Source organism: Nesoenas mayeri (assembly GCF_963082525.1).
Source record: "Nesoenas mayeri genome assembly, chromosome: 15".
Lineage (NCBI taxonomy): Eukaryota > Metazoa > Chordata > Aves > Columbiformes > Columbidae > Nesoenas > Nesoenas mayeri.
Window position 1 is genome coordinate 8,942,324 of NC_137559.1, and position 14,043 is coordinate 8,956,366.

Here is a 14,043-nt window from a genome sequence, read left to right on the forward strand (position 1 = left end):
TTTGGGACCCATAGGAGAGTGTGAATCAGTTCCTTGGTGTTTGAGATCTCCCCAGAACCGGAGGAGTTTGTGTAGGACATTACCTTGGTATATACAGGGAGGATTTTCCTGGCAGCTCAGCAGACAGCACTGATCTCCATGGGCAGCACACAGGAGGAGCACAGCTACATAATACCGTAAAGTGTGGGTAGTTTTCTTAGTGATGAAGTTTCTCCTCTGCTTCTCTTTTTTTTTTTCTTCTTTATGTTCACCCAAGTGTGATGTCTACTTGAATTTTACCCTAGGGAGTCGAACCATCATGGACTATGGGCAGGGTTTTCAAAGAGCTTTAACCACCTAGCAGGAGATCCAAGTGCCTGGGCAGCTATTTTTATCAGCCTACAGGTATTTGACAGTTGAGCTCTTGGTAAAAGAAAAGAAATATGAATTGCAGAATATCACCTGGCACATGTCAGCCCAAGCAATGAGTGCTGACACTGCAACTTCCCCTACATCTCATCTGTGCAAAATGCCACATCACTGCAGGTACCAAAAATAACGGGTGGCAGAGCTGTGACTATCAGCAGCTGCCAGTTGGACATTTGCCACAGGCAAATTCCAGGACAAATGCCACAGGCATTTTAACCTACATATCTTTTGTAAATAAATATTTAAGTAGCAATTTGCCACCAGTTTGAATGTTACTTAGAATGTGTGTCATGTCGTGGTACCCAGCATTTTCCCAGCAAGCAATGTCATAAAGTATAACCGTAGTTCAGACTCTGCTAGCTTAAAATCCATAAATGTCTCCTGTGCCAACTGTGCCAGATCAGGTCTGTACTGGGTCAGGGCCTACTGCCACATGAACAGAATATGGCTCTTGGCTGCATTTACCCCTTCTACCATGAGCTGCAACCAGTGGAGAGAATCAGACACAATTACCTTTGTTTTATTTCTCAACTGATTTTGTCAGACGATACACTGGAAAGTCGACCACCCACAAGAGAAGGTTCAGACTGATTTACCCAGCACCTGCCCTGTCGCAAGACCAAACAGAAGGGGAAGCAGCAGGAGCAGGGGTGTGGACAGGAGTGGGAGCCCTTAGAGCACCTAGGCCATTACATCAAATGTAGGCGTGCTTTGAGCCCCAAGTGCCAGTAGAGCAGCACTTTCATCTCCTAATTAGCAACTCACTCCAACACTTGCACTGGGATTTCACCCCATGGCTTAACCTGTGCAGCCCTTCCTGTGGTTGGAAGGGGCAGTTACAATCTTGCCCTCTCTGCCTCCTGGTGTGCTCCTAATGTGGCATTCACCTAACCTTGATCTTGACTTGGAGGCAACTGTGCCTCATTTGTCCTTCTTCCCAGCAAGAGGCAGATTAACAATAAAGGGCCTGCATTAAAGCTCTCTTAGCCATTAACAGGAATTCTATTGCCTGCAACACCCAAAGGTTCTGGAAGGGTCACATGCCAGGTTCATCTCAAATACAAAGGGTTTCTTGGGTTTCAGGTGTCTTCCTTTTTCAGCACTTCTAAACCACAGAGACTTGCTGCACAAACTGGCAGCATCAGTAGTGCTGCTCCAGCGGGCTTCGGGCCTCAGGCGACTTCCCTGGATTATGGTAGTTTAATCCCCTTTTGGTTGTTTTTAATTGCTTAAATGTCAACAGCATCCAGGTGCCTAGTGAGATCTGTAGCTCTCCCATCACCCAGGCTGTGTTTTTCCAGAGCATGGGGAGGTGCTGGCAGCTCCAGCAGCGCTCGGCCCCTCCGCTGAGTTAGAGCCCACCTGCATCTCCACAGCCATCCCCCCTGCAGCAAACCACCCCAGGCAGAGGCACCACGCAGCACCAGGCTGCATCCCGTCCAATGCTTCGGCTGAGATGGACTTCTAAGCGCTATCAGGAGAAAAACACAGCGATAATTCTGCCAAAAGCAGGGGAACACGAGAAGCTTCGTGCGCTTGGAAATGAAGCAATCTATTCAGCAAAAAACATCTTATGAATCACTTGTTTTCTACAAGGTGCAAATTACAGCAAATCCAGATATTCCGAGTCAAGCCCCTATTTGTCCAACAAGCAAATCCGGTGGGAACGTTGCAGAAGGAAAAGGCAGTTGACTTAGAGAAGCAGCTGTCTGAAATTGAGCCATTCTTGTCCCACTGCTGTGCTCCCCAGGGGGGCTCACAGCATTACAGCTGTTGACTTTGCTGATTAAACCATTTTCTGAGTGATACTTCTGTTAGCCCCGCTGAGTCCATGTAGCCATGGAAGAGCAGGCTGGACTCTGTCTTGGCTTGTGCCTCAAAAGCAGAGACGTTAACAGCGTTTTAACAGTGAACTCACGCTTATTTGCGAGATATGTGCCAGGAAAGGGCACAGCTTAATTTTCAGATTGTGTTGCAAAGTCTGTAGAAAAAAAATAATTCTTCGCACATGCCAAATGTGCAATTTACACCTGGAATATGCTGTGGAAGTCCACAGTGCACTGTACAATCGATTCCATGACTTTATTGATACGTTTGTAATGTTTTATAAAGGGTTTTGAAGTCCTGTCTCCACCACTCATGTAAGATTCTCATCTTTTTTACTCCACAAGAGTCTGTGCTCACGCGGCCACAGAGAAACCATGAACATCAACCTGATGATTCAGTCCTCAAAGGCTAAACCCATTTATTTCCTACTTTCTAAATCTTAGTTATTTTTCATTCTGCCGGGCAAGGGCGAGGACTGGATTCCTGCTCCTCCGCCGCCTGAACAGGTAGCGCCGAGTGCCAGCTATGGGCACTTTCGGAGAACTGCACCCCGCAGCAGCAGCCGTGTTCCCGACAGGAGCCCGACAGGATCCTGGGAGCAGCTTGGCAGCTTCCACAAGTGCAGAACAAGGCAAATTCCTCTCTGCGTAAAACAAAACCAAACCCACGGACCTGCCTCTTTGCTGCTGCACACCAAAGGCAGCAGAGCAGCCTGCAGAGCACGGTGTGTCTGCTGGTGTGCCGGACTGCGGGCTCTCCTGCTCTCCCTGCTCGCAGCCCGGCCGTGGGCTCAGGCACAGCCCCTAGATGGGAGAGTGTTCATCCCACGCCCCCGTGGGCCTTATGCAGCACAGGCTGGGGGGCTCCAGCTCCCACAGACACGGGTGGGCTGCGCGCTGCCTGTTCTCGGGTGGCTCCACCTCCGTGGGCAGCCATAGCAAAGGCTGAGAGAAATAAAACCTCAGGATACAAGAAACCGCTGGGATGGGTCTGCTCTGCCAGCGGTTCTTTAGCCGCCCCCGAGACCGGCCGGTTCCCCTCCGAGAGGCGCTGCCGAGGAGAGAGAGAAGCGTTCGACCCATCTGAGGAACAGCGGTTTCCCCGGGTCAAGCGGAGCTGGGGGTCCCCAGCACTCTGCCGCCCGCCCTGGGCAGGCACAGCAACCCGCACAGCAACCCGCACAGCAACCCGCACAGCAACCCGCACAGCCCGGCGGAACGCGGAACCCCGGCCGTGCCGCACTCTCCGCTTCCGCTCCCGCCCTTCAGCGCCCGCCCCGCCCCGCAGGTCCTGGCAGGGCCATAAAGAGCGCGAGTGCCGGCGCGCGGTCCGGCTGCGGCGGCGCGCAGAGCGGCGCGCTGCACCAGGCAGGACCGGAGCGGGCCGGGCCGAACCGACGCGGCCCATGCTGCCTGCAGGCTGCGGCCGGCGGTGAGAGCGGGACGGAGTGGGGCGGCCGGGTGGGCCTGCCCCGGCGGGCAGCTGATGGTGTTGCGCCTTGCAGGGTGGCGGCGGCGCTGCTGGCGGCGCTGCGGGAAGGCGCAGAGCGGCGGCGGGAGCTGGAGCAGCGGGCGGCGCGGAGCCGGGCCCTCCTGCAGCGCTGGTGAGTGCAGCCCCGCGCCCGGCCCGGCCCGATCGCGCCCAGTGGGATGCCCTGGGCGGCCTTGCCCCGAGCTCGGGCCGGGAGGGAGGCAGGCGGTGGAGCTCCGAATGCTGCGGCGGGGAGGTCCGGGGTCTGTGGTGCCGGCGGCGCGGGTGCTGGTGTCCCCGCAGCCGTGCGGGAGCCGAGCCCTCGGTGTACAGCGGTGCCGGCCCTTGGTGCCGTGTTTCTTCTCCCCAGGGGCGGTGAGGAGGACGAGCGGCCGCAGCCGCATCCCGGCTCCAGCGACGGACAAGGTGAGTGTTTGTCTGCCGGCCTGGTGTCCCTCTATGTCACTTCTTAGAAATCCCTCCCAAGCGCTGCATCGAGTTGAAGCCCCCTCTGCCTCCTTCCGTGCGCTGGCTTCCTTGGTGTTAGCTTGGAGTTGTCATGGTAACCGAGGCCAGCGATGAGGCGTTTGTACCGAGACATGGCGATTGTCACTCGTGGCAACTGGGAAGCTGAGTCTGGAGAACTGTTTTCTGCTGTGACCCTCGTCTATCCTGGTGTCTTCAGGGCTTTTGGCAGACCTGCCTGCCTCCTCTGTGTAGTTGCTGTGGGAAGGTGGCTGAACTCGCTGTGCCATTCAGTGGGTTTGGTTTCTTTCAGTAACACCTGGAAGAGTGAGTTTTTATAGTGACAAATAGAGAAGGTCCAGGTTTGGACCTTCTGATGTGTCTTCTCCTCTTGCAGAGAACAGGCCTTCACCCAAGGAGCTGGAGGAGCTGGAACTGCTGAACAGGGCCTTAGAGAAGGCACTGAAAGTCAGGAAAAGCATCTTGAAAACTCCATTAGAGGCCCAGGGAGCTACAGGAGAGAAATCTGCAGGTGAGGGACCTCCTCCCAAGAATGCTGGAGAGCAGCAAGTGCCTGTACCTGTTGAAGGTGCTCCTGAGAGTGCAAAGGTGAGAGCTGTAAGCAAAAAGCCTGCTGCTGTGAAGAAGCCCTCTCCATACCAGCTCAGAGCTCCTTATAGGACTGACTCAGATGTGAAAAAACTGCAAAGGAGAGCCCCAGCTAGATGTGTTTCTCAAGGTCCCAGGACAGCTGGGAAGAGCTCCTCAAAAGGGGCGACTTGCAAACAAGGAAGAAGTCATAGAACAGCAATCAGTGCCAGTGACCGAGGGGCCTGTGCTGCTGCTGAACCCCAAAAGACACCTGTCTTGTCCAGATCTGCACTGAATCAGCAGCAAAGCTTTTCCATAGGGGATTCAGCTAGGGGAAAGAACTCTGTAGCTGCTGGCAGGCAGCTGTTAGATGCAGGGAAGAAAAGTTGTTCCCTGAGAGAGTCCAGCCGGAATGAGAACCCTGCTGTTGAAGGTGTGTTGGGAGGAAGCACCTCACCTCGGACAGGCACCCTCCAGGAGAAAGGGTAAGTGCTGGGAGATGGGCATCTCCGTCTTCTTCTGCTTGACATCTGGACTAGCATGTCTGTAAAGCCTGGTCTCTGCAACTGTACTGTAGGGCCCAGCTGGGTTTTACCACTCCTCAGATCTTTCTCAAGAGGAAGGATCCTTTACAGTTTAAAAGCCTTTATTGTGATTGAGTGAGTGTTTTCATTTTAAGGGCTTAATCTTGGATGTCTGGGACTTTGAAAGTGTTTTAACTAAGTCTTTTGATATTTCACAGCTCCCTGTGACAGTTTTGGAAAGTTGCCTCTGGTAGAGCTTTCTTTAGCCTTAGTTTTCCTCTGAGTCCACTTTCTAGTATAGGTTATTGATTTTTTAATTTTTTGTTTTTACACAATGATAGTACATAATGCATGAATTCTCTTTCTCTCAAAAGCATGTACCCAGTGCTGTTTGGAGAGATGGCATCTGTGTTTTATACTATCCCCTTTAACCTGTAAGCTATTGCCTGTGTAACTACATAAATCAGTATTGGCTAGAATGCAGTTGTTTCAAGTGTTTGGTGTAGGAAGAATTATGAAGTGGATGTTACTGAGATTCTCTGTGGGGAAGTGGCAAAATAATACTTAAAATATTTGCCTTGCATTCAGACCAGTCTTGCTTTTTTAAATAACATCTCTATTTTCTGTGTACTCTTTTTTTTAGAAAAACAGTGAAGTTCAGATATAATATGTGCCTGTACCTGGAAAATTTTGAGAAACAGTTCTCGGCTGCCACAGCCCATCTCTTGTGTTTGTGCAGAGAGGGAATTATTGCTGTTCATGTGGTGTTGGGATGGACACAGGACCCCGAGTGACAGTTCCTTGGGGAACAGGAATCTGAATGCAAATATTTATTTACTTAAAAACCCAATGTCAGTCTTGTGTTCATAGTTTGTATGCGACTAGAAATGCCAACCCACATGTTTTTGCATTAACAAGTTAAGGCTTATTCTGCATGTCCCCAGTGGAAGCTGAAATGTCCCTTTCCCATTTATTTGAGCATGGTGTGGTGCTAAGCAGAGCTGTCTTGTCACACTGAGGTGTGGCAGCATGGAGCGGTTTGCTTGTGCTGGAGTCTGTAGTGATCAGTTTCCCTGAACATGTTGTTTCTGTGTCTTTGCCTGTGAAGGCTTTGCTCCCAGCTTCTCACCTGGGATGAACCTCTCTCTAGTGGTGGTGGTGGAATGCAGGAGCTCTCCTAGGTCAGCTCAGGGACGCTTGTGGAATCCTTGTGGATCCTTATTCCATGAGGACAGGCTGAAGGCAGTGGTAGATTCAGTCCCCAGGCTTGCTGACATCTTCCATTACAGCCAAATTAATTTCAAATGTAGACAAAATGTCATTTCCTGTGAAGATAAGGCTCTGTTGCTCTCCAGCAGTCAGGACTGATGTTTCTCTTGTTTTGCAGATGCCAGCTGAAGCTACCCCTTCCCTACAGGAAAGCCTATTCCAGGAACTCCAGGTAAGCCCAGCCTGATCAGTCCGGTCCAGAACCACCCTCTGTTTAGGGGCTGTGAGGAGGGGTCAGATGGAGGAGACCTGGCTGGGCTGTGGGTCATGGGGAGGCACTGACCTTGCTATGAGTGGGACCTGGACTCGGAGCAGGAGCAGTGGTCCGACACCATGTGTCTTTGCAAGGCTGTGTCTGAGGATATGTGTTTTCATGTTTTTCTAGCCACTAGTGTTACATTTGTTTTCAGAGCGCTAATCCCTGTTAATCCCCAAATTGTAAAGGTACTGGAGTGCTTTTAATAATGGGATTAACACTGTTGCAGAAGTCTCTGCTGATACCATACACTAGTAGTTGAAGGCAGGAAGCCCTGTGGGGTGGGTGTCTGTGCACTCTGTGCAATGAAAGAATTTCCCAGCCGGCCACTGATCTGAACTGTTCTGCTGGGGCACCTCTCCAGCCTGGGAGCACCGTGGCTGTGTGTATTTGAGGCTGATTTCTGCTGATTAATTCTCTTAAATAGAGCCAATGCCAATGTGACTGGTTGGGTTTCTAGTGAACTCGGTATTCTAGTCCATTCTCCAGTCCTCCGGATGTGTTTCCCACCATTTCCTTTGAGAAGTCTTGCCATAATTCAGCAGGTTTCTCATTATGTGGTTTTTCCAGATATTAAGTTTAAACCCTATCTTAAATCTAGGTATAGATCCTTGTGCTACCCTTGAGAATTCCCCCTTTTCTTGGCAACTGTCATTTATCAGACACCAGTTTGTTAGTTGCCTTTCAGCAAGTTGCAAAGTCTTAGTTCCCTTAATTTTCACTTGTAAATTGAGCCTTTGGGCATCCTAATCACTCTGGGGTAATTTTATACTCTTCACTATTACTTTCAACTCGGTGGCAGATTGAAAGTAACCTTTGCTCTGAAGATCCCTTAGAGAGGGAATGCATCTTGCCTGGTAACTTCTGTTCTTTTCTGTTCCATTAACCTTGCTATTTCTTTGCATAATGTATTTTTGAAAACTGCTGTTTCTGTCATGATTTAAAGATCCATTCACATGCACACTTGGGTTACACAGTCATGTGCTGCATAACTATTTTAAGCTTCCTCCCGATGGCTCTCACTGTGGCAGGTTTTGGGAGACTGGCTGAGATATGCTGGCTCTTTAAAGCAGTCCTTTACTTAAAGGATACTGTGGGGATGTTGGACTCTTAAGTGAAATGCACCTCTCTGGTAGCACTATTATTTGTGCAACACTTCATTTTTAAAAATGGACTCTCTTACAAGGTCCTGGCCAGCTTACTCCTGATACTGTCCGTAAACCTTTGTTCTGTGTCCCTGATACTGATGCATTGCTGTCATGCTTCTTGCCAAATGTATTACATCCTAGAAAAAAGATTAAGGAAGAGTTTGGCTTATGAAGGAATCACTGTGCTAAAAGCTAGAGTGAGAATTTGTCCTGTCTGATCTACCTCTGTAACTCCTTATTGTATACATTTACTAACAGAATAAGTGTATAGAAATGCAAATGACTTACCCCTCAAGAAAGCAAGGGAAGGTTTGTTGTTTCCTATGTGATAAAAATATAGATTGGGTGATGCAACAGAAGTAGTGATGTGCTGCAAGTTCATGTTCTCCTTATAGACATGTCTTGTATGGCATTTCTGATGGCTGTAAATCCTTTGACCTCAAAACAAGTTGAGAGAAATAACATGTTTTGCGGTGTCTGATGCTTTCTGCGGGGTGTCCTTGTTGATCTAATACTAGCTGTCAAGAGTGAGGGGGAAATGACTAGTAAATAACCTGGAAAAGAGAGAGGTGAGAAAGTTACTTGTATTTGAAGTGCTGATATGTTGTATTGGTGTGTCACAGCTCAGTGAGAGCACCATCTGGTACAGTGGAGCATAACACTTCCTTCCACCTCCCGCCCCTTTTGAATTTTCAGGGCATGGGAGAGATGTCGTCTCTGCCAAACAAGTGCAGATGCAGCAGCTGCAAGGAACAGTTTCATAGAGAGGATTCAGACAACCGTATCCTTTCTCAGCTCACCGCCCCTTCCATGAGCAGGGGGTGCAGTACAGCAGGCACTGGGTGCCATTACTCTGCAGCGTGCTCCCATCTGGAGACACTTGTGCCTCCAATAACAGGAGATCAGGCTGGGTCTCTAGGAGGTGTTTTTTTCATAGTGCAGCTCTTGAGCAGTCATACAACTTTTGATCCAGGCAAACAAGGCCACCAGGCAAACAGGCAGCTGTGCTGTCCTCACCTTCACCCGGCAGTGCCACTTGGCAGGCTGCTTGTCCTATGCTTCTGGCCCAGGGCTTGGGATAGCACACAGAGCTGGTGGTGTGAAACCTTCCTTAAGCTGCTGCTGCTTGAGTTTTGCTCACCGATGCCGGCCTTCAGTCCTGCAGAGATAGAGGAGGAGTTAAAGGTCCTCCAGGATGTCCCTTCCCTTCTGAGCCAGTATGTGGAAGCTGAGCATGCAGGTAAGGAGGGGAAAAAAAAAAAAACCAAGGAGAGGGGGGCATTGAGTGGAGAGGGTAGAAGATGGAATAAGGATTATCTTGGTGAGCTCCAGTTCCATGTGTCTTGTGTTCTTGTCATGTACTGGACATGAGGGACGGGAGCCTTCTCTGCCTAAAATGAGGGCTGGTTAACTCAAGGCCACTCTAGAAATTGGTATTTGGAGAGGAAGGTTTCAATAAACTCATGCCTGCTGGTTTTCTTCTGCTTCTGTTCTAGACTATCCCACTCTGCAAAGAGAGTATGAAAGCCTTCTAACCTTGGAGGGTTTGCAAACCATGGTTTCCCAGTGCCTGCATAAGCTGCAGCTTCTGCAAACAGGTGAGCCGGTCCCTGTTTTTTCAGTCAGGTATGAATGTGGCCAGATATGCTTTAACAGTAGTTTGGGATCTCTGCACAGAACACTGTGGACCAAAATGATTTTTCTTCTGGTAATCCTTAATGATAAGGTAACATATAAAATTCTGTGGTGAGAAACAAAGCCATAATATCTGTTTGCCACCCATCTGTGTTCAGGAGATGCTTGGGGCTTTTAGCTGCTGCAATTCAGGAGAGCAGGTGATGGAGCTGTTGAGAGATGGGGAACACTGTGTGCTGTAGCTTAAGATATTGTGATTGTGCCATATGTGAGGAGCTTACCATGACTAACACAGTATAGTTATTGTTCCTAGAAGTGAATGACTAAGTAGATCACAAATTCTGCAAGTGCGGATCTAACTTGTGTATCCTTCCTTCTGCCAATTCTTCCACCCTGGCAGCTGTGGAGTCCCAAAGGAAGCTGTGCCCAGACTGTGCTGGGGATGTAGGAAGCTGCTCTCCAGCCTGTGTTCCTCTCAGGGGACAGACGTGTGCCAGTGCTGGTGTGCTGGCTGTGCCTCTCCTTTGTTACTCCAGTGTCCAGGAGCTGAGGGACCTGTTTGCATTGAAGCTGCAAGTGTCAATGCTGCACCAAGAAATTGCCTTACAAAAGGTGAGTCTTTAAAAGTTAGTGCTCCTGGATAAGGGCAAGAAAAGGACAACTGAAGGGCAACAGCTGGTATACGGGGTCCTGATGGAGGAGCAGCAGCCCAGCAAGCTCTCTCAAGGGTGTTTCTATGTTTATGCCTTGTGTCCGAGTCCCATCAATGCCTTGCTTACTTTGTAGATGAATGAACTGACTTTTAGCTAAGGCCAGAGCAGAGGCCTTAAATGTCTGACCCTCTCCTGATAAGATTTCTTTTTTTTAGCTACTCTGAAGGAGTTTGGCAGTGGAGGATATTGTTGGCAATGCCTGGAGACCCCTTTTGGCAGCCTGTTAGAGTCCCGTCAGGGCACCCACTCGGTCATTCTCTCCTGTGTGACCTCCACTTATTGAGTTCCTCTGCTCTCTGTTCCTTCTTAAGTCTCAAACCACTGTGGTGCTAATCTTGACTTTACAATTCTGAGGCTGCCTGTAAGAAGGTCAATTTCTCCACCAGCCTGAGCAGAGCACTTGCAGCACAAGAATCGTTTGTTCTTCTCAACCAGCAGCAGCAAAGGGCAGGGAAGATCTGTGAAATCACCTCTACTCCTTTGACCTAACCTTTGCTGTTGACATCAATGATAGAGACTGTGGGAAAGCCATTTTTTGTAAGCCAGGGAAAAGTTATTCATAACTGGCTGCACTCTTCCCTCTGGTTGAAGATAAATTGCTGCCTGTCTTCAAATGGGACTTTAGTGCTATAATGCTGAATTATGGCTTTGGAGGTTTTTGATTTTTATCCGCCCAAAATGAAGTAGTTACTGAAGCCCGCTGCCTGATACTTTCTCAGCTGACTCAATTTCCTCTGCTCATGGTGCTTTGTGCTGGGTGAGCTCTGAGTGTCAGAAGCAGCTCTGTGCAGAGTGTGCAAGATAGCTGAAATTCTTGGGACAGGTGAAGTGAATGGACTTGGTACAAGATAAGTACCCTGGGGAAGAATGTACCTATTTCTGGGTCAAGCCTGTCCATTGCCTTTCCCTGGAGGAATGCCAAGAATCATAGGAAGTCCTGGTAGTTCTTAGCTTGTCTTTGATGTTGAAGACCTGTTTCTTTTTCTTATGCATCAGGAACAGACCAGGCAGATGGAAGAGAAACAGGTCTCTCTCTTAGGAAGTGGAGCAGTATAGCGCTCCTTCACATGCCAGCTTTCCCCTTAGGTAGCTTTCAGGACCGTGGCTCTTAACTCTTCCCAAAGATCAGAAACTGTGTCCTGTTTCTCTGTCCCTGTGCAGAGACTTATTGAGAAAAAGAAAGGGAACACCTTGTGGATACCGTGTACTCTATTCCATTTGGGTATTCCTTTGTTTCCACCACTGAAAAATGCTTTGAGGGAGATGGCTGACATGTGCAGTTGATTGCCTGCTCTTCTGCAGGGCAGCCAGTGTGTACAGGGGTCTGTGTGGTTTTTAATGTGCAGACTGTTCAGACACGCCAGCTGAAAAAAAATCCCAGGCAAAATGTCTTGGCGTTCATTTAAGAGAAGGGTACTAAAGGCTAACTTTAGCCCTTTGATTAGGACTTCACCTGTGCTTGAGTCGTCAGTCACATTCATCATCCCAGAGCTGTTAATGATGCTGCGACAGGCCAGTGGGTTGTTTAAGAGCACGGACTGAGACCATGAGCGAGGCTTAAAAAGCAGAGACTGGGTTGGAGAATGTTAGACAGCTTTAGCATCCCCTGTTGCTTGCACTCTTTGTGGGGGGGGTGTGTAGCTTTGTTCTGTTTGGGCTGGAGTTGGCCACTTGCCCATCTGTCTGGTATTAATCTGGCCCAACTCAGAGCTAATAGGAACAGTCCTAAGTGAGGGGTTGAACTTGCCGTTGGGTGAGTAAGCGCTTCACTGTGTGGTTGCAGAGCTCCTGAATCAACATCAGCCTCAGTTTCTTGCAGGATGCTGATCTTGCCCCAGTGTTGTGCCACCTCTGCAGCAGAGGAAAAGCATCATTTATGTCTCTGCTTGATGAACACTGGTGTAGTTCACAAGCAGAGGATGAACAGCTCTGCCTTTGTTAAATATGACAAAAGAAAAATCTGTTTATTAATTAGCACATTATTAGTCATACTGCTCTGGTTAGATTTCACTTGTTATGCAGCCACTTCACAGAATCCTAAAAGCGCACGCTGGCTCTGGTGACATGTCTCCTTTGCTCCTGCCCAGGTTATGATGGCAGAACTCCTGCCTGTCCTGGAGTCCCAGCGCTACCCAGAGGCCTCTGCAGCTCAGCTTTATCGGGCGACTTACACGCAGCTCTGTGAAGGAGGCAAGCGATTCCCTGTGCTGGTGAGAGATGAGCTGGCAGACTGATCTGGTGGGAGCCTCCTACTTGCCATTCACATAACCAGAGACCAGTTTAAGCAATAAATCTTTTCTATTAACTTTTGTACTCTGCCTGTTTGTATGAGTAAATTTCATGGGTAGTGTGGTTTGGTTTGTTTGGGTTTTTTTGCTTTGTTTTGTTTTCCTTTTATATCACTTTATGACCTACTAACTCTGAGGTTTTGTGAAACCCCTTCAGGGCTTAATGGACACTGAGTTTGACTTTTCATCCAAAGTTGGTCTCTCTAGCTAGCTCTAGATTCTTAAACTGCCATGGTTGTGACACCGGACTCCTGTATGCAGACAGTGTAGCAGGCAATAAAACATTATTTATACTGATGAGATAAGCACTGTGGTGGAGCACACCCTTCCAGCATCTGAAAATCTACAGAACCTCAGATGCTGCTTCCCTATGACTCTGTTCACCAATGGGCATATAACCAGCATTGTAGTGGCCACTATCTAATATTCTGTGACCATTTTCAATGTGCCCAGGCCACACGCAGTAGTTTAGTGCCTCTTGTGGAACTGCTCTGGTTTGCAGGTGCCTGCTCTGCGCCGGTGTCTGGAGCGCTGTGCAGCTGGAGCAGCCCCTGCTCATCAGCCTGTCAGTCACTTTGCTGCTCAGTTCAGGGCCTCTTCAGGCAGCTTCACAACCTGCCAGGCTCTTTTGTAAGGATTTACACCCAGCCTACAACTGAAATATTATTATGTGATTCTACTGGGTGATTGTGCCTGAGACAGAAAGGTAAGAAGAGTTGGAGTATCTGCACTTGAGAGATGTCAGGGAATCCAGCTGCAGCAGGAGGGAGCTGATAGAGCAGCTCGGTAGGTGGCACTCAGTCCTCTGCGTTACTGCTGAGCCTGTGCCAGCAGCTGATGGAGGAGCAGCATTCCAGGCAATGTCCTGCCTGGCTGTGGAAAACACAGATTCAGTGGCAATTCTGACCTTGTCACCATGGGAAAATTCCAGCTTTGGTTCCTCATGTGTCTTAGATTTTTGCTTGTAATCCCCAAATCCTCTGGCATTTCTGTGTGACAATCAAAGCAATGCTTTAGTCATGTGGAATACCTCTGCTTGTGAGCACTTTGAAGTACATTTAGGGAAGGACTACTGTGTACCACTATAGTGTTTTTACTGCTTATTACAGTTTAACTCACACCATCTCTTAGCTGGACTACGACTATTTGCTTGAGGGGATTTAGCTCTTAGCAGTGCTAACAGCGGCCATTGTTTTTCCCTGCTGTTTCTTTCTCAAGGCCAGGGTTAGTTGTCTGTCTCTCCTGAATGTGTGACCCTTTCTGACACACAGAATTCACTGAAAATCATCCAAATGACATGAAAATCAACATCTCTTACTTTCACTTTTTTTTAATTGCATTGCATCCAACTCTTTGTAGATGGGATTTGATTTCCCATGGAGTCCACAGGGCAGGAGGTAGTTACCTTCTTCCCCACTGCAGCATACAGAGTTCTGTGACATTTACATC

General features: G+C 48.8%; 1 protein-coding gene across 1 annotated transcript; it reads left to right on the forward strand.

Annotated features, from left to right (window-relative positions):
- The first annotated feature begins 3,548 nt into the window (after positions 1–3,548).
- TEDC2 (tubulin epsilon and delta complex 2) lies at positions 3,549–12,566 on the forward strand. The gene is made up of 10 exons (XM_080354022.1): positions 3,549–3,666; positions 3,740–3,838; positions 4,076–4,131; positions 4,568–5,246; positions 6,673–6,726; positions 8,655–8,739; positions 9,090–9,198; positions 9,455–9,556; positions 9,994–10,205; positions 12,394–12,566. The coding sequence occupies exons 1-10, from the start codon at positions 3,641–3,643 to the stop codon at positions 12,538–12,540; spliced, it is 1,569 nt and encodes a 522-aa protein (XP_080210148.1). The 5' UTR covers positions 3,549–3,640; the 3' UTR covers positions 12,541–12,566.
- The last annotated feature ends 1,477 nt before the right edge of the window (positions 12,567–14,043 follow it).